Raw genomic sequence first — 18935 nt, 5'->3', positions numbered from 1 at the left:
TCCAATCATGATGTGTGTGGGAAACATAACGGACCGAGATACATGTAAACTTGACAAATCAAGGTGATTATGGGCTCCTATAAATACAGAAGCTGAATGTCTTATATTACAGAAAAACATTTAAACAAACTGTTCCTATGCCTGCATAAATGGACACATTTTGGGCCTGAGTCATTAAGAAGAGTAAAGCATATAATAAAGGAGTAATTTCGCACCTGGGCAAAACCATGTTGCACTGGAGGGGGTAAATGTAAAATGTGGAGACACACTTAGTTTTGATAGGGCATGTTCTAGGTCAACTTTAAATTTCAGTGCAAAAATAAAATGATCAAGTTTATTTGTGCGCTAGATGAAAAAACAGCCAGTATTTAACGGACCTGCACCCCTTCCATTGTAACATGGTTTGTCCATGAGCATATCTATTCCTTTTTTTTTTGCCTTGCTCTCCTTAATGACTTGGGCCCTTTGTATTTACACATAGCAAACACAAAAAACAACAGTGTAATCTATACTCTTATTTTTTTTTTTAAATCAGCGCTTGTTAATAAATAGGCACGGAAGTGCTTATGGAATTGGATATGTGCCGGAGCTGCATACATCACAAGAAAAGGATGTGCAGCACGGTGAGTTAGTGGTTAGCACTTCTGCCTCACATCACTGGGGTCATGAGTTCGATTCCCGACCATGGCCTTATCTGTGTGGCGTTTGTATGTTCTCCCCGTGTTTGCGTGGGTTTCCTCTGGGTGCTCCGGTTTCTTCCCACACTCCAAAAACATACTGGTAGGTTAATTGGCTGCTATCAAATTGCCCTTAGTCTCCATCGGTCTGTGTGTGTGTATATTAGATTTAGATTGTAAGCTCCAATGGGGCAGGGACTGATGTGATTGAGTTCTCTGTACAGCGCTGCGGAATTAGTGGTGCTATATAAATAAATTGATGATGATGATAGGAAAATCGGTAGAGTATCTTGCATTTATGCAGTCCAAGAAGTACCACTTAGATTACTAATGCACTGCTCTTATTCCTACAGTAACAATGAAAGTAGCTAGTAGACTTGTTCATAGAGCAAGTTTGACTCTTCTATCTTATGAAACTAGGACCACCAAGCTTTGGGAGCACTGATCATATGTAAAGAGCATGCTAAATGTACACGGCTTTTTACACAATACGGATGACAAATCCATGTTGACAAAAAGATTTACCTGCATTCTTAACTAATCCACTGATCTTACATATGGATCAATGAAAACAAAGCTTGGCTATGTTACAGCTGCATTTATGGAGGAGTAAGTGCAGTGTTTAAAAGACAAAACTTTTGTGCCTAAATTCCTACTCAAAACACTAAAAAGTTAATACATCTTCTTGTGACCATAATCTTTTACTTTTCACAGCAGCTTAATTCACTATTGATGGTGATACAAGTCTTTCCCTCAGGGCCTCATGTTATCAAGATCATTTATTTAAAAATAAAAATACCCGTTTAATCAGGCAAGATATTTAAAAGAGCAAGTACCCATAATTCGTTGTATATAATGCTTACATGCATATCAATTAATGTCTGTAAAATCAAAAACTATTATAATTTAAGGCAAGCAAACGGCGAGTTGTGTAGAACTGTTAGAAATCCCGAGCACATAGGAGCCACCATTTCACAAGAGATCTATTGGATGAAGTGGCAGAAGGGACTGACGAATTTGTAAGTAACACTATTCCTTTAAAATGGTTTGTCCACTTTTGGGAAACCCTTCCCCCTCCCTCCCCCTATGGCTTTGCAAGCCACCCATTGCCTTACAATAGAGCTCTAAATGCATGAGGACAGACAGTTCACCAGGGGGTTTGGTTAGGAAAGTTCTGTCGCAACACACAGCGCTAGATAGAGCACATCTCTGAAAAAGCCTATCTTGCCTAGGAATAATTGACTTATTGCTATGTTCTATTTGTAAAGTGTGATCATTTGCTGTAGTGATGTACAACTATAGTAAACGGTGTTCAAACATTACATAGATGTGTGAATGCTAATATTGACATTTAAAACGATGCTTTAAAGCTGTTAAGAGTGCTAAAAATAACTGCCACACACTTTGCAATGGTTTTTTTTTTTTTGTTTTTTTTTACAAGAAACTACTTTGACTGTCTACTATAGTTTGTGAGGTTTCATTTAGCAGTCAGTCCCAAGCTAGCAGGGAATGTGTTTTTTTTTATGAGTTTTGTTTTTTTGTGTTTTTAGTAAAAGACAACAGTATATTTAAAAGTAGGTCTGTATAAATTGAACATATGATAGGCACAAAGCTCCACTGTTCTTGCAGGGAATCTTTTTTTCTATGGATTTTGCTTTTGTGTTTGTAGTAATAATTGGCAATTTAAAAGTTGACATTAAAAACGCTACAGGTCTGTAGAGTTCAACCTTTCATGAATTCTAAGTATGTTATACTAGAGCAGTGGTGGCCAACCAGTGCCTCTAGAGCCACATGCGGTTCTTTGAACTTTGAAATGTGGCTCCTGGCCAGGAGCATCAACGAAGTATAGTGTTCCAGGCGCCGGCATGGGCAGATTGTAAAAAAGTTCTGCTGCTCAATTGACAGAGAGCAGCCACAGTGTTACAGACAATCAAATCAGGGAAGGAGGAGAATGTATATTGTGTTCTTCCTTCATCTGCGCAGGCTCCAGTGGCTAAGGAAGGGAGGTGGGGGAGGTAAGTAAGGGGCATGTGAGATCTGATGGCATGTGAAGTGGCTGATAGGCATGTAAGGATATGCAATGCCATTTCGGGAGATCTGATGCACATGTAAGGAGCATGTGGGGAGATCTGATAGGCATGCAAGGGATCTCTGATGGGTATGTAAGAGACATGTGGGGAGGTCTGATGGGCATATGGGAATATCGGATGAGCATGTCTGGGGCATGTGGAGAGGCTGATGTGCATGTAAGAAGCATATGGGGAGATTTGATGGCATGTGGGGAGATCTAATGGGCATGTAAAGAGGTCAGAGGGGCAGAATAAGAGGTCTAAAATATTATGGATGCAGTAGCAGTGTGAGCTACTGTGAAGAGACTAACTAATCCTTTGAATCCTACTCCGCTGGACACAGCAGCAAAGAGATGTGCAGTGCAGATTTGTGTCGATATGATGATAAGTCTGAACATTTTTGCAATGTGTTGGATATTTTCTTCTTCACTTAGCAAGATATTGTAAATTGTGTTATATTTTCAATGTATGTGTGTAAGGTATGTATGCGTATGTTTACCTTTTTATATGTGTGTACATATACATAGTATAAAGTTGGCTCTTTTCGGTACCTATAGATATTTTTTGGCTCTTGGTCTCTGACTTTTTGGCCACCCCTGTACTAGAGGAATGTTTTTTTGAAAAAGATATCAAACTGCAAAAAAAATAACAGAGACAAGGTATATTTTATGTGCAAACCAATTTTTTTTTTTCTTTTTTGATTGCCGTCATTTTAAATCCATTTACATCATTTAATAATATTGGCACATCCTCTGCAGCAACGCCAAATGCACACAGAAATTAACCATCTCATGGGCGGGTTCCACCGTTCCAAAGCTCAGCCATGCTCTAAAACTTACAAAAATAATATGGAGTCCTTCAATTTTTTTCCATTTCATATGAGCAATTAATATTCACTACTAAATATATTAAATCAATTCTTCTTACTATAAATGAAAAGAAAAAAAATGCAGACATTGAGAAAACAGAATTGTAAACGTGTCTGCTGGTTTTAGATAATAGCATCATGCTGCCCCGGATTATTATCACTATAAGTTAATGTTGCAATTTTGTATGAAGCTGCTGCATTTTGTATTAATTTAGGACGGTAAAGAGACACGGAGAAGCACTTTATCACAGGTAGTATGATGTTCTGAACGCGAGGACTCCTGGCTCTTTCTTCTCGGAGAAGTGGTCGTCACGTGAGCGTCCACTGACGTTCTCTCTAGCTTGCTGTAGTATATATCTTGGCTGCACTTTTCTCGTCAGCCAGGCATTCTAGGTAGAGAATTCAGATGTCCGATGTGAATCTACTCAGCAGGTTGTTAAAGTCCCCTTAGTGAGATATTAGTTTGATTCTTTTATCTGATCAAGAATAAAATGAAATATAAAATTAGTCTATTGTCATAAAACACAGTGGTTAATTTGAAATATCAAATACAGATTTGTCTGAGTTTTTTTCTGCTTTTAACAGAGTGAAACAATCTCCTTCTCAAATCTTCAGGGATCATCTTCCTTTTTAAACTAAAACAATGTCTGCAAAGATGATATTGAAAACCAAACAGTCAATTAAACAATTAAGTAAGACTTTGAGAACTATTTATATGTGATATATGAGTGTTTTTGATTTACCAGTGAATTATAAAGTGAACCTAATATACCAGAGTAACTTCTGAAGGTCACATTAGCAGAACTCAGTAACTGTACTCATATGGGCCTGATTCATTAATGAACGTAAAAGCAAAAAAATGAGTAACTTTGAACCTTGGCAAAACCATGTTGCAATGCAAGAGGTGCAAATGAGTTTATTATTTTGCACATAAGGACAATATTGGCTGTTTTTCATCTAGCGCACAAATACTTGATATCTTTTTTTAAACTGAAATTTAAAGTTGATCTAGGTCTAGGACATGCCCTACCTCAATTATAAATCTGCCCCCACATTTTACATTTACCTCCCTCCTCCAATGCAACATGATTTTGCCAAGGTTCAAAGTTACTCCTTTTTTTCGCTTAACTCTCCTTAATGAATCAGGCCCTCTGTGTTCTATGGGAGAAGCAGAATTCATAAAAAACACTTTTCTGTTCAGCAAAAGACAGCCAATGAAAAGGATTCAAAATGCAATTATTCAGAGCAGATAAGGTCGATAGCAGGAACAATAACTGTTGCACTTAGTATATCATTTCAGAGATGAACATTTTATTTTCAAATTTATATCTTGCAGCTTATAAAAATGTCAAAGTAATAAATGATTAATTTAATAAGTGGTGCTAAAGTGAGTTGCTGATCGCGTACCCAAATCTGAGAGGGGCATGTGTATTGCAATGTATACATTTGACTTGGGATAGGTGTGCATTACCATACTGAAAGAGGTTTTATCTCACAGCATACCGGATTCGTTTCCAGATTGCGCAATCAAAACCTTATTCATTTGGTGTAATATCAGGCTTACGCCCAGTTTTCCTCTATTTCTATAAGTGTCTGTAAAATGTATGCTGGTGCCAGCCAACCAAGTGTGACCTCCACAATGTCATTTAGACAGAATGAAACTGTCTATACATGATGTGGCTACAGTAAGCAATGCAGAAGTGTCTTTTATCCATATAAACGGTGCATATTCCCTATAGTCAGGAAAAGAGACTAAGCTTAGAACATATGTCTCAGTATGTGCCAAGCAAAACAAAATAGATATATTCTAATAATATAACCATATTTAAATAGAAGATCGTTCATCTAAAGTACATACATCTGGAATGATATTCCAACTGACAGTCCAAGGGAAGAGCATGGCAACCCCTAAATCAGAATAATTCTGGGAGGACCAGAATCTAAGATTATGGTCTATAGTATTATTGCTAGTCTATATTTATAAGGAAACAAAATTCTGCAGTGCCATATAGTGAGAAAATGGAGTATAGTATATAAAATGTAGAAGTTCAACAAGCAAAGGCAATAAGCAGAGCATTGAAAAAGCATAAATGCAATAATACTAAAACATTAAGCATAAGATGTAATAAGTAACAGGAAATGTATAGAAGAAAAGAGTGTGGTATAAAACATGCTAGAGGCATAATTAAGGAAAGCAAAGGTGTATGAGGTGGCAGTCAGCAAGATATAAGGAGCTTACAAGAAAGCAAAAGTCATGTGTGTGATACAGTGTATTTTAAGAACAGCTATATATTTAAAGATATTTGCTGGTGCGATAATGTTTGTGAAGTGAAAGGTAAATTGTAATAAACATATAAAAGATGATGATCTCAGGACCAGCGGCTTTCATTTCTGGTTCACTTATCTATTAATAAGCAATCTACTTTATATTGAGCACATTAAGCAAGAAAATGCTATGCTCTCTGGTGGCTTGTTTTGTATTTTCCTCCCAAGATTATCTCCAGACACACAAATGATTGTCTAGTGCAGCAGTACTGCAAAATAATACATCTTTTCAGTGCCTAATAAAAGATTTTAAGAGCCAGCCAGCAGTTTATCAGAAAGCCATGTATTATGAAGTTATAAAGTGCATAACAATGAAAGGGCTACCTCTGTGACAACTCCAGCTGCTATAGATGACCCACTATAGCGCAACATGAACCTGCCAAGCTCTTTAAAGTCTTTGTACAATTCCAAAGCAACAGGTCTCTGTGTCTGTAGCTCTATTATGGCATTCATCCCTTTTGTTAGGCATCTGTAAGAGATAATATAGAACATTGCAATGCTGAAACAAAATTGTGTAAATCAAGCAAACATTCCAAATTGGAGAAAAAAAAAAAAGTCATGATAGTTAGGACAAAGAAGCAAAAGTGCCCATAATACGGCAAACAGAGGGGCATATTCAATTAAGCCCGAACATTGCGCCTACTCTTTTTCTGTCAATACGGTACAGCAACATCGCGGAATTCCAATCACAATCCTATGGGTAACGTGTTGACACTAGCTGCAATGTGCCGGCATATCCATCCCTCTCCATCTCTACAACTCCCTCTGTTTCTCTATTTTTCTTTCAGAGATTCCTTTATATTTGAAGTTCATTGAGTCATGAGTTACAAAACATGTACACAGTTCTATTATGTCTGCAATGTGAAGGGGTGGGCAGCAATGCAATTGCCCAAGTGAGGCAAATGCAAGGAGTGGTGCTGATGCCCAGCTCAGTTCATTATGCAAGCCTCACAGGGAGATTTATATACTTAGCTCTTGTCTATATTAAAGCTTGTAGAGAAGGAAAATGGAGGCATCTAAGGGAGATATTTGCTGGAAATTGCCCTTAAACAGGCACTGTGTGAACAATTTTAACCTGGTATATTACAAGTCATATATCAAAATGTAACCACTTAGTCTCTGAGCCTATTTTGGCACATTCTGGGTTGGTCATACTTCAACATCAATAAGTCAGTAATTTGTGCGGTACCCTCACAAAGTATAACCTTTTTTGTTTTGTTTTTTACACTTTGAATTTTCAGAAAATACAAAAACAATAAAAATATTCCTAAAATGGACAAAAATGTGTGTGGTTTTTTTTTTTTTATTGAAATTGCAAGTCAGTCCACTAAAAGGAAATGTATTTTTTTTTCTCTGAACAAATACTATTGTGCAATGCTATAGCAAAAGTCAGGATTCTACACATAGTTTTTCATAATAAAACTTGCACTTGAACATAATAAAGGATTTTTTAATTTTTGCTAGTTTGCACTCTCTTGAATGAAACACATAAAATATGTAGTAACAATATGGGCAGCCCAACAAGACAACCTACTGCCTCCAATGACCCCGCCCCTGTATTTATTGAAGTCAGGATGGGGGAGATGTGGCCATTATAACCCTCCTCTCTGGACCTAACACTTTCTGTAGTGCAGGGTATTATCTTCTAGAGATCAGAAGTAAACAACTACTAAGGAGATTCCCCTCATTCAAACGAGGGTGCTCCCGATTATCTTGGTGCCAGAAATGGGGGCTATCTGGGCATTGAAAAAAATCCATCCCACATCTTGGACTCTCTGTAGTGTAAGGTGTATTTGGCTGGTGATCACATGTTATCACCAAAACAATACCTACTAAGGGGTCCCATCACTTGAAGAGGGGACTCAACTCTTTCAAAGAAGAGTGCATCTGATTTTTTTAAAGCAGGGATGGAGGATTATTTATGTAGTGTAGGGTAATACTGTCTGGTAGTCACCAGATAATAACTATCCTCTTTCAAATGTGGGTGCCCCTGAGTTTCTAGGTGCCAAGATGAAGATCATGCCCTCTCCCCATCCCTTGGCTCAACAATATTTTTCTGTAGGAGTGGGTGAGGAGGTGGAGCTTACAGATGCCATCTTAATTACATCATTAAGTCACTCCCCATCGACCAGCAATAGGAAATAGCTGTGGGGGGCAGGCAAGTATAATTTTAACTGTTTTGAACCCATCTGGTACACACTCCATGGAATATAAATAAATAATTCTCACTTTGGCTTCTTCTTCATCACTTCTCCTGTGCTCTTGTGTAGTATACTGATCAACTTCCTGATGGTGGCCGGCTCACTTACAGTTTGGTAGTGTATAATTACCTACATTTGAGAAACAGAACTAAAACATATAAGAGGAAAACATCTGTGGTATACTTGCATTGAAACATAAAGGTAATGGGACTAGGTACATGTCCCTCATAACATTGTTCAAGATAATGAAAAAAATACAAAGCACTATGCATCGTGGCTGCCGTAAGACTTAAAATGGAAAGCCGACAACAAATATTTGTGTATGTTGTAGAGGAGGTTGCATTGCACTGTCGTCTTCCCTTTCCAAGAACATCACAACAATAAAATCAGAAGTTGCTACCAAATGCTGACAGTTCTCGTGACGGTCTGTCTCACATACTTAGTCATTTACAAGCAGTGTTGTGAGCAATAATGTATGCTGCAGTGTTTCCCCCCCCCCCCCCCCACTTAATTAGCCTTCTTATAGTAACAACTCTAAAAAAATGAGAACTATCATTACAGCTTGCAGTCGATAGTAAGAAAAAGAAAAAAAAAAAAATCACGTAATCACTTTAACATGTAAGCATAGATGCCTCAATACATGGACTTTTAAAATCAATGTTTTTTTTTTAAACTTTAGTTCCACTTCCATAGAGAAGTTAATACCTAAAGTGGCAGGATCTATGTCACTAGAGGGTATATTTAACAAACTCCAACACGGCTATTGTGGAGAATTTGTGACACAAAATACAGACTATCTGCTTCAGCTATTTATGAAACATCAACGAGTTATGTTTATTCCCTCTGATATAACAGAAAAGTAGATAAAATAATTTGACAGACACTTCACATATTTACAGTACTGGATATATGTGTTTTCTGATTAATAATTTTGCTGAAAATGCTTTAATTTTTTACATTTTAAAACATTATGGCACCTCAGACTAAACTAAAACATATTTTCTATGTGACAAAATGACCCAATATGTGCAATATTTGCTGAATGGTCATTTGGAAAAGGTATGAAAATACATCAATTCATGTGCATTTCATTCACAACCAATGCTATTCTTCCAAAACCATGTGGTCATTTGGAAAGTGATCATCTGTCATTATGGCCATTGGGTCATAGATTGGCATTATAATTAAGTATGATCTGCCATTTACTGCTCATGTCATGTATAATCTATTTGTGTAAGAACATAATCAGATGAGTAATCCAACCCCTCATCCCAAAAACATGAGAAAACAGAGAAATGCAGACTTACAGGGAACCCTTGTGTTATAGGAACGTCAAAGTTAAAGATGAGAACTCTGGCTCGGAAACGAGTGCAGGCTTTAATTGGGTCGCTGGGACTGCAAAACACACAGCCCACACTGCAGAGGAAACATCACAATGGAAAGCTTTTTAAACCATGATCAAAGATGTTGTAACCATAAGTAAGAGATCATTTGCAGCAGTGAGAGACAACTTTCATCCCTTAGGAAATTCCTAGGACTTCAGGCCAAAATGCAGCCTCCACTACAGGAAAATCCTTGACTGGATGGCGATGTTTTAACAGAGACCTAGCTGTGAATGTAATGCTGAATATTCTGCCATAAGGAAAATGCATACAAAGCCGTTTTGAGGTTTTTTTTTTCTCTATTTATAATGCATTTATTTCTCTCTGCTTTACTTTACATATATCTCTTATTCTCGCCTGCTTTATCCCAACATCAAATAATTTTTAGATGATGTCTGCATAGAGATCTAAAAAAAAGAGCTGGGCATGTTTCACCACTGCACACAGCGGTTTCATCCTGATGCTTATGTTGGTTGCACATGACAAATAGCATGAATTTCTCAGAACAAGCTTTTTATATCCACGTCTTCTACAATGAATAGATTGGGGGCAGGTCAAATTGGTGTGTCAAGACTATAGTGTTAAAAATATATATATATATATATATATCACAGCAGGGTGGACGTTTTTAAGGTTGTCTATACTTCTCTTGGTGTGTGCACCTTCTGTGCGGACTAGGTAAGTTATATAGTCCTCTGGTGGACCAGGATTTAGCAGCAAAGTACATTGTATGCAGTCCCCTATTGGTGGAACTCACCTATGGTATTAAAAATGCTAGATTAGTTAATTGAATTGTGCAATATACTCTTTGTAGCTTTTAATTGGAATGAATAATAAAAATGTTTTAAAGCTGCAATTCCATCAAAAATTTGTCATTTTGTTTCTTGTTTCTTTTCTATCACACATTGCTCTGGTTAACACTATCAAGAGACATGCATTTGTTCGTTTTTCCTTTCTTGTTTACTTCCAGCTGTCTGTAAATCATTAATAAGTTTATTGTAACTACAATGGCACCAAAGTCCCACGACATATGATGTACTGAGCAGAGTGGCTTTGGAATATCCCTCTTAGCATCTTTGTTCTCAACACGATTGCCCCCACCCCCTCTTTCCTCTGACCTCAAAAACATATATGGACTACTCTGACTCAGATCAGGTGACCGTCTCCTCAGGAACGAGCTTAAGCGCTGAAAAGCAAATGCCTTGCAGTGGCACCCTTGCCACTATCTCACATAGAGAAAATATTGGAAGACAGTTATAGGAGGACATCAGATTCATGTTAAATAGGTACACCACTTGCTGCGTAAGAAAACAAATATGCGCGGGATTGCAGCATTAACCCTTTATTTGTCAGTGCTTAGCATATACCCAGTGTCCCTCTGCCGTATTCATTTTTGGCTCATACTTTGTACTTTTTTGAAGCATTGAAAAAAGCTTCAAAAGTATTCTCATATGTAGCTCTAATGGCCAGAATTTGGAAAGGAGGGCAAGTGTCTTCATCCTGCTGTTGCCAGTTAGCCAGAACAGACATTTAAGAAGCAATTTGCATCTCTCCTTAGATTTATTTCTAAACAGTTGTCTAAATAACGCTGCATATAACGCATTGATTTAAAGACTTATTTTTTTATTTGACATCACCCTAACCTTACAAGCTGCACTACAGAAAAAATCTGAGTGCAATAGTAAAGCAAATTTTTGGGGATTTTTAATGGCAATGGACTCTCAGGTATTGGTCAGCCAGTATCAAAAATGAGACTATGAACCAATTTTGCACAAAGTTATAGTGGCGTTTTGTAAAATCAATTTAATTTTGTTCTTCATTCCCATCCTAAACCATGTGACGTCACTTTCACACAGTGATGTTTATGTCTGGTTGGTAGAAGCAACAGACTTCTCGGCCGCAAAGGTTTTCCAAAATCCTAGTCCAATGCACTCATAACCACTATGCAAAAGAATAACCTGCTAACATGAATGAAAAGCTGTGAGTGAGGAATAACACACCCAGGTGCACGGTTTTGCAGAGTTTGCAATGTGGTGACAGCTGATGTATTATGGCTGAGAACACACACTGGAAGGTGCTACAAAACTGCAGAGTAATAATTTATATGTTCCTGTTTACTGCAGGACGGTTTCAGACCCAGTTCCATTAATAATTGACAAATTTCAAGCAACAGTCAAATCTGTAAAACCACTTGATTGTCAGAGACAACACCCTTTTCATAATGTCCTGAAACTGCTGCTGAGTCAGACACCAATTGTGCACTTACTTGATTTTGATGATATCCACACCGGTCAAAGTGAGACTAGCGTGATCTCCTGCAGCAGCCCAATCAACTGCTTCATCATGTAATGTGATTCCTGGAAATGAGTAAGATCAGAACCTTAATGCTGGAGGCTAGAAACGTCTTCTCTGGGTCAAATGTACTACTGGTGCCATGAGTCACCATATTTCAGTTATGATGTTCAATGTTTTTTTGGCAAAACAAAAAATAGATACCATGGTGCTGTATGGCTCAACAGAAAACACATTACACAGAGCTAATGGCTTTAAATATTTCTAAGATTAGACACAATAAAAACCTAACAAAAATAATTTTATTATTTCGTTTTAAATGTTCTGCCAGTGCATTGGTTTGGTTGTGAAGCAAATACAGACATAAGTGACTGCCAGTTGGAATGCAGATGCTGCTAACAAGTTGCTAAAAAGCTCATCTTCGTATCTTAGATCGTGGACATCTAAAAAGAACACTCAAGTATATAAAAGAACCCGATTATCTGGTATTGTGCTTAATACAATGTACTGTGATGTGATGACTTTATCCTTTCCACCATGCGAATTTAAAGCTGGACCTACAATAGGTCCAACAGAGGATTTGTACTAGGGGGGGCTTCATGTTATGCACAAGGTAGACAATCCCAGTGCATTTGCACTCACAGAAATGTATTGATTGCCTGAAGTTTTGCAGCTCGGAAAGAACAGTCACTATGTTTTTAGGGAAAATATTTAGCGCTGCTTCCGGTGACAAATACACACGGTGCTAAAATAATTTAGAATTCACATGCATCTAAAGCATGTAGCAGTACCACATATTTTCCAGATGGAGACAGCGGGTAACACATACAAATGTACTGTGATACCCAACAAGCAAAAACATGTTAAATGAATACATGAATAAAGCATTGCATACGTTATATATTTTATAGGCTACCGGAAATGGAAATCACTGAACACAGCAGCTTTCCCTCCTTTTCATAAAAGGTTGTGGTTACGTGGACATGAATCAGAAAGGTCTAACAGACAAACCTAGATCAGTTTGGTCCTTACTGCAAATGCATAAAAACTAGCTCATCTATCAACTAACCATACAATAACAGATAGTGTGAGGGCAAGAGATGTCCTTTAATTGAAAAAGGGAGCCACTGGTAGTGCACAAATAATGGTCAACTGGCATATAGGGAACAGCACTACTGGTGACTATATGGTCAGAGACTGATGCATGTAGTGGTTCTGCAGTCCTGTCAGTTGTGCAGAAGGACATGGGTAGAAGTAGGCACAGTCATGTGACTAATATTTAAAGGTTCATCCTTTTTCTCTGATGGCATGCTCATCCAGCATGTGAACTAAATGGCTCATCAAATTTTATCCCAGTTGCATCTTTCATTATCAGCAAAGCCGGACACTTCAAATCCATCAATTAAAAAAGGTTTTTATCCTATAATTTGTCTACAGGAAAAAAACAAAAATGACTACTGACATCTTAGCACAGTAAATATATTATTAAAAAATCAAGATAATTACTTTGTGTTTGTGTGCAGCTTATCTAGAATAAAGGCGGGGGGGGGGTCACATTCATTCCAGTCTTAGTCCACCAGAGAAATGGACGGCTACGGACACTAATTTCTCACTTAGCCCATCTATATCTATCTCGCGTTCCCTGCACCACTTTAGCTTGCCCCACTGATCAAGAGCGTGTATGTAGAGCAGGAGCGAAATGTCCAGGTTCCTATTAGTATGCTCAAAGACCTGAGTCACGTACGAGGCGATTTGTTTACCTGAGCCGTGAGGAACTGCCGTGAAGAAGAATTTTCTCCCAAGAATCACAGCCTCTGACTACTCTACTCCCTCTAATCTTTACCCTTAATTTTTGGGACAAGCTTCTCAAGGTCTATGACTTACAGAATTTCCTTCTCCTCTCATGCCACTATGGCATCACCATCCTTTCCCCACAGGAAACTGCCAGATTTATAGCTCTCTCCCTGGAAACGGGTGGGCATCACCCAATTCACACACATTATGGGAGAATTCACTCCCCAGTCATTCCCATACGTCTATGAGAAAGCTGGCCTCCCCTCTTCATTATAATTTCAATATCTGTAGCTCAAAAGTTTGCTATAAGCGCAGATTAAAACAGCCAAAATGTGGAGTCCGACACTTTTTGAATGACAATGTGTGTACCGGGTGGGTCACGGAGGACATGTCTCTCTAATATATCACGCTATTCTTTTTACCCACGGAAATTCCACTGGAAACGTATGAATTAACATGGGAACACGACACTCAGAAGTCCCTGGACCGAGAGGGATGGTCAATTATTCATACCCGTATCGCTTAATCTTCAATTAATGAAACTATAAAGGAAAATGTACATAAAATTTACACGAGATGGTATTTGGTGCGTACTAAACTTCACAAAGCTTACCTGGCTACTTCCAATCTGTGCTCAATAAACTGCGATAAGGTTGCCCATTTTCATAGAGTAAGGGATCCCTGGTTTATGCATCATCAGTCCCCTATTCCTGGTTCTCAGTAGTGCTCTTTTTTAGCCCACAGTAATTCTCAAACCTTTTACATCCACATTTTAAGCCTTACCCTTTGTGACTTTGAAGATGGTGGCAGATCGTCCCCTTCTTATCCTTCCCTGCCCTATCCCCCACACTCACACTCCAATTCCTTCTCCTCCCGAATGTTTCTACCTCTCTCAAATTAAAGAAAACAAAGTGACAGGTTACTCCATTGCACACAGTCCTTTTACTGTTGTCTTGTATCGTGTTAACTGATATAGCATTGATAAAGTTGTTTCTGTGCTATGTTTTTCTTTGTTGTTCACTCATTGTTGCTGCTATAAATTAACAGATTTAACAAAAAAAAAAGAACCTGTCTCAGAAATTATACTTTACAAGGTGGAATTGCCTCACTGACTGCTATCACTATCATTTTCAATAGAGGGTGCTACAAGCACATGATTCAGCACTGAAATCTTGCAGTCTACCAAGAAATATATAAAACGGAAACATTTCACAAGATGACAAAGTTAACAATAGTTTGAAAAATTAACTTGCAGTGGTTAGAAATCAGAATCGAACACACTAAGCAAGCAGTCTGTAGTGATTAGTTTTCTTTTAAGCCATTGTCTCAACTGTTGTTTGTGAACAAATGTTCTACAGTCCAGAGTCAGCACAACACCATCAACCCTAGAGAGGCATCAGTCATTGCTGACCTGTGATTAGCGGTAGAAGCAGAAATTTAAAAGTGGCGGAATGGAAAATGTCAGTGAAAAGAATTTTACACTTTTACAATCAAAGCAGTAGGAGAAGTGGCGGTGCTGCATACCACCATATACCAATCCACTTCGCTAACTACCTGTGATACCGCATGGGCTTGGGCACAATGGTGTCTGTATATCAGACCTCCCTCCATTCCATGAATCTCTTTGTAAAAACACTGGTGCAGTGAACAAGGGCACTTTACAGAAGCAGATAAGATGGACAGAGAAGGACAGAGAAAACAAAAACATCCTAAAAACTTTCAGTGTAGAGCAAAGTGCTGATGTACACTGCACTAGCATCTCTACGTAAAGATTATATGTATGTGAATAGCCATCTTCTATCAACAAAGCAGAAAAGAAAGGAGGTGAATATAGAGAAACACTTCAGGATGACTGGAACCTATGGATAAAAATGCAGCAAAAGACTGAAGTTATGGTGTGATATTAATTACTTGGAGATAGGGATATGGAGAGCTGGGTTCAGATACCAGCACATTATAACTTCCAAGAAATATGTAAGTATTGGATGCTGTCAACAAGAACAGTCATTGTGAGACAGAAAAATATGAATCCAACCATGTATGATGAAAAAAATGCACACATGCAGGCAGATTCAGTTGTTCATCCACACACAAGTGGTCAAATGGATCCGGTCCCGTCATCTTCTAGTTCGCTCCTACACAGGGAACAGTTTGTGCGGTTCATGTTTACACACATGTAACCGTTAGTCATTGGCTAACTGCATTTTCCGCAATCCTGATCCAAATCTGATAATTCCTGACTGCATACTAATCCTAATTGCAGAAGGGAAATCATAAAATAACCTGATGTATTTTCATTACAATTTACTCTTCAGGGAACATGCATTAGAACTGGACCAAGAACATACAGACATTCAATAGTATCTCCTGGATATATAAATCAACAATGTTTAAACCGTTTAGTAAATTCAGGTTTGGCAACCAAACAAACAATATTATTCAAAAATATACATTGATCACAGCATAAAACTAATATCTAGTGTGTGCATGCTGTTTGCTCACCTAGTAAAAACCTGGATTTACAATGCAAACATTACTAGAAACATCAGACTCTCAAAATGATTTACACAAGCACAGTGGTTTTATTTTTAGGGCATCAATTCCAAAACATAACCCCTCACACTTGTCTGAATTTTCTAATATCACGGGGATATTAGCAAAGCAATAGTGTATAAACAAAGATGAGTAATAGAACAATGTGGGAATCATCCGGTGGCGTGAGAAAAAAGCCAGAGCGAGTGTGAGAAGCCGTCTAAACTCTCAGCAAGTAACAAGTGAAAACGTCTCACACAAATCTATCACTGCACAAACATACAGTCACCTGTGAGGAAATTCGTTTCAAGGTTTTGGATTCAACAGTCAGTATCAGTTTGACAGCACACCACAGTTTCAGGTGCAGAAAGGACTTTCAGAAGTTATTGTTGGTCCAAAACAGACAGATGTAGCAATAAAAATAAGAAAGGACATCCTTCGATAGCAGATTTCAGCGATGTCTATCTGCTTACCTTTTATTGTGCAGGATTCATTAGGAGGCATAGCTAGTAAACGGTCTCCAGTTTGGACGTAGCCGGCTTCTATTTTGCCAGTGACACAAAATCCAGAGCCTTGATCTGTGCACGACACCAAAAGCACAAACAGCATTACATATAATGTATAACATTTTCCATCCCAAGGAAATCCTCACTACACAGACATAATACCATTAATTTAAATTTATTAGTTGCAATAAGTGTTACAAAAAACAAACATGCAACAAAAGGAGAGAAAAAAAATCTTGCCCTCTTTGATCACCTCTCCACTTTAGCTACTTCTGCAGAAATTTGAAGGATACTGACTTCCACCAACACTGCAACCTCTATCCCTTATCACCAGCCTTTAATGCACATGCCTCGTTCTATCACCAGCCTTTAAAGCGCATGCCTCGTCCTATCACCAGCCTTTAAAGCGCATGCCTCGTCCTATCACCAGCCTTTAAAGCGCATGCCTCGTCCTATCACCAGCCTTTAAAGCGCATGCCTCGTCTGTATCACCAGCCTTTAAAGCGCATGCCTCGTCTGTATCACCAGCCTTTAAAGCGCATGCCTCGTCTGTATCACCAGCCTTTAAAGCGCATGCCTCGTCTGTATCACCAGCCTTTAAAGCGCATGCCTCGTCTCTATCACCAGCCTTTAAAGCGCATGCCTCGTCCTATCACCAGCCTTTAAAGCGCATGCCTCGTCTATCACCAGCCTTTAAAGCGCATGCCTCGTCCTATCACCAGCCTTTAAAGCGCATGCCTTGTCCTATCACCAGCCTTTAAAGCGCATGCCTCGTCCTATCACCAGCCTTTAAAGCGCATGCCTCGTCCTATCACCAGCCTTTAAAGCGCATGCCTCGTCCTATCACCAGCCTTTAAAGCGCATGCCTCGTCCCATCACCAGCCTTTAAAGCGCATGCCTCGTCCTATCACCAGCCTTTAAAGCGCATGCCTCAGACAAGTGGGCGAAGTGGACATTTAGAAGCAACATTATGGAAATTTAGAAGTCGCGGTATGAAAAACGTAATGGTAATGTAAGTGAATGGAATTTAATTGTTTTCCAATAAAGCTAGTAGGAGAAGTCGCGGTGGAGCATACCACCATATACAACCCCACTTCCACCACTGACTCAGACTAGAGCTAATGGACACCCCATCATATCAGTGGATCAGCTTCAGTAATGTGAGATAACCTGAAGCCTCAAAAAACTCCCCTCTTAGGATGAGCACTGCAGAAAAAATTCCCTACCTTTCTACTGATTTATACCACCATAAATCCAAATACCAGCTTCACCAATGGTCTTTACAGTGAGTGCAATGCAGAGACAGAAAGTAAAATAGTTTGGCAGTCTTCAAATCTCAACAACTGTTCACCGTATGCATAATGTGATTTAAAATTACTGCTATTGTTTACACAAAGATAGATCTGCCAAACCTAAACATCACTTTTCATAGACAAAAGTCTAATGTCTACCGTTTCAATTTCTGCGCCTGGTAAAAGGTAAATATCATGGGATTCAATTTCCAACAAACGTTATTGCTTCCATTAAGCTATTAATAAGAAATACGGGAAAAAAAGCCTTACCTTTAAAAACATCAGATGCACACAGTCTAAACGGTTTGTCTACTGAACGCTGAGGGGCTTTAAAGTAATCTGCATTGGAAGAAAAAATAATCAGCTATCCAATGTAACAGACTATCCAGAAAGTTGATGCTAGAGCAGTGGTTCCCAAACTGTGTGCCGTGGCTCCCTGGGGTGCCCTGGCAATCTCACAGGGCCTGTTGTAAGCAAGGCAGGCAACTTCTTGGTAAATATTTTGGCTTAGGGGTGCCTTGAAAAAATTATGGAGACCCTAAGGGTGCCTCGAACGGAGAAAGTTTGGGATTCACTGTTGTAGAATGAATTTGTAAGGAATAATTGACATTTAATTTTCTTGCTTATACTTCTATGGCATGCCATTTATAGCTTCCACCAGAGTAAAATGCAATATTTTCTCAGACGCCAGAGTGTGCAACAAAATAAAGAGATTTTCAACAACCTGGCACACTAAGGGGTATATTTACTAAACTGCGGGTTTTAAAAAGTGTAGATGTTGCCTATAGCAACCAATAAGATTCTAGTTAGCATTTATTTAGTACATTCTACAAAATGACAGCTAGAATCTACTTGGTTGCTATAGGCAACATCTACACTTTTTCAAACCCGCTGTTTAGTAAATATACCACTAAGCGCTGCTTTGATATTTTACAATTTGTGTGTTTAAAATAGCTAACACATACACTTCAAGTTTCAACACTCAAATCTTATGGAA

The 18935-nt window shown here is 38.5% G+C and overlaps 1 protein-coding gene across 1 annotated transcript in view; it reads right to left on the bottom strand.

The window, feature by feature from the left end:
• Window positions 1–3408: 3408 nt before the first annotated feature.
• Window positions 3409–18935, bottom strand: part of HBS1L (HBS1 like translational GTPase) — an 82523-nt gene continuing 66996 nt past the window's right edge. The window contains exons 12-18 of the mRNA XM_075203190.1: window positions 18209–18277; window positions 16614–16718; window positions 11789–11879; window positions 9448–9556; window positions 8169–8269; window positions 6264–6408; window positions 3409–4090 (exon numbers count right to left, since the gene is read on the bottom strand). Of these exons, the coding sequence (XP_075059291.1) occupies window positions 4073–4090; window positions 6264–6408; window positions 8169–8269; window positions 9448–9556; window positions 11789–11879; window positions 16614–16718; window positions 18209–18277 (638 nt within the window). The 3' untranslated portion in view covers window positions 3409–4072. The remainder of the gene's footprint in view (window positions 4091–6263; window positions 6409–8168; window positions 8270–9447; window positions 9557–11788; window positions 11880–16613; window positions 16719–18208; window positions 18278–18935) is intronic.

Source organism: Mixophyes fleayi, chromosome 3, assembly GCF_038048845.1.
Source record: "Mixophyes fleayi isolate aMixFle1 chromosome 3, aMixFle1.hap1, whole genome shotgun sequence".
Taxonomy (NCBI): Eukaryota; Metazoa; Chordata; class Amphibia; order Anura; family Limnodynastidae; genus Mixophyes; species Mixophyes fleayi.
Note: the sequence above shows the minus strand (reverse complement) of the source record. Positions and strands in the feature narration are given on the sequence as shown.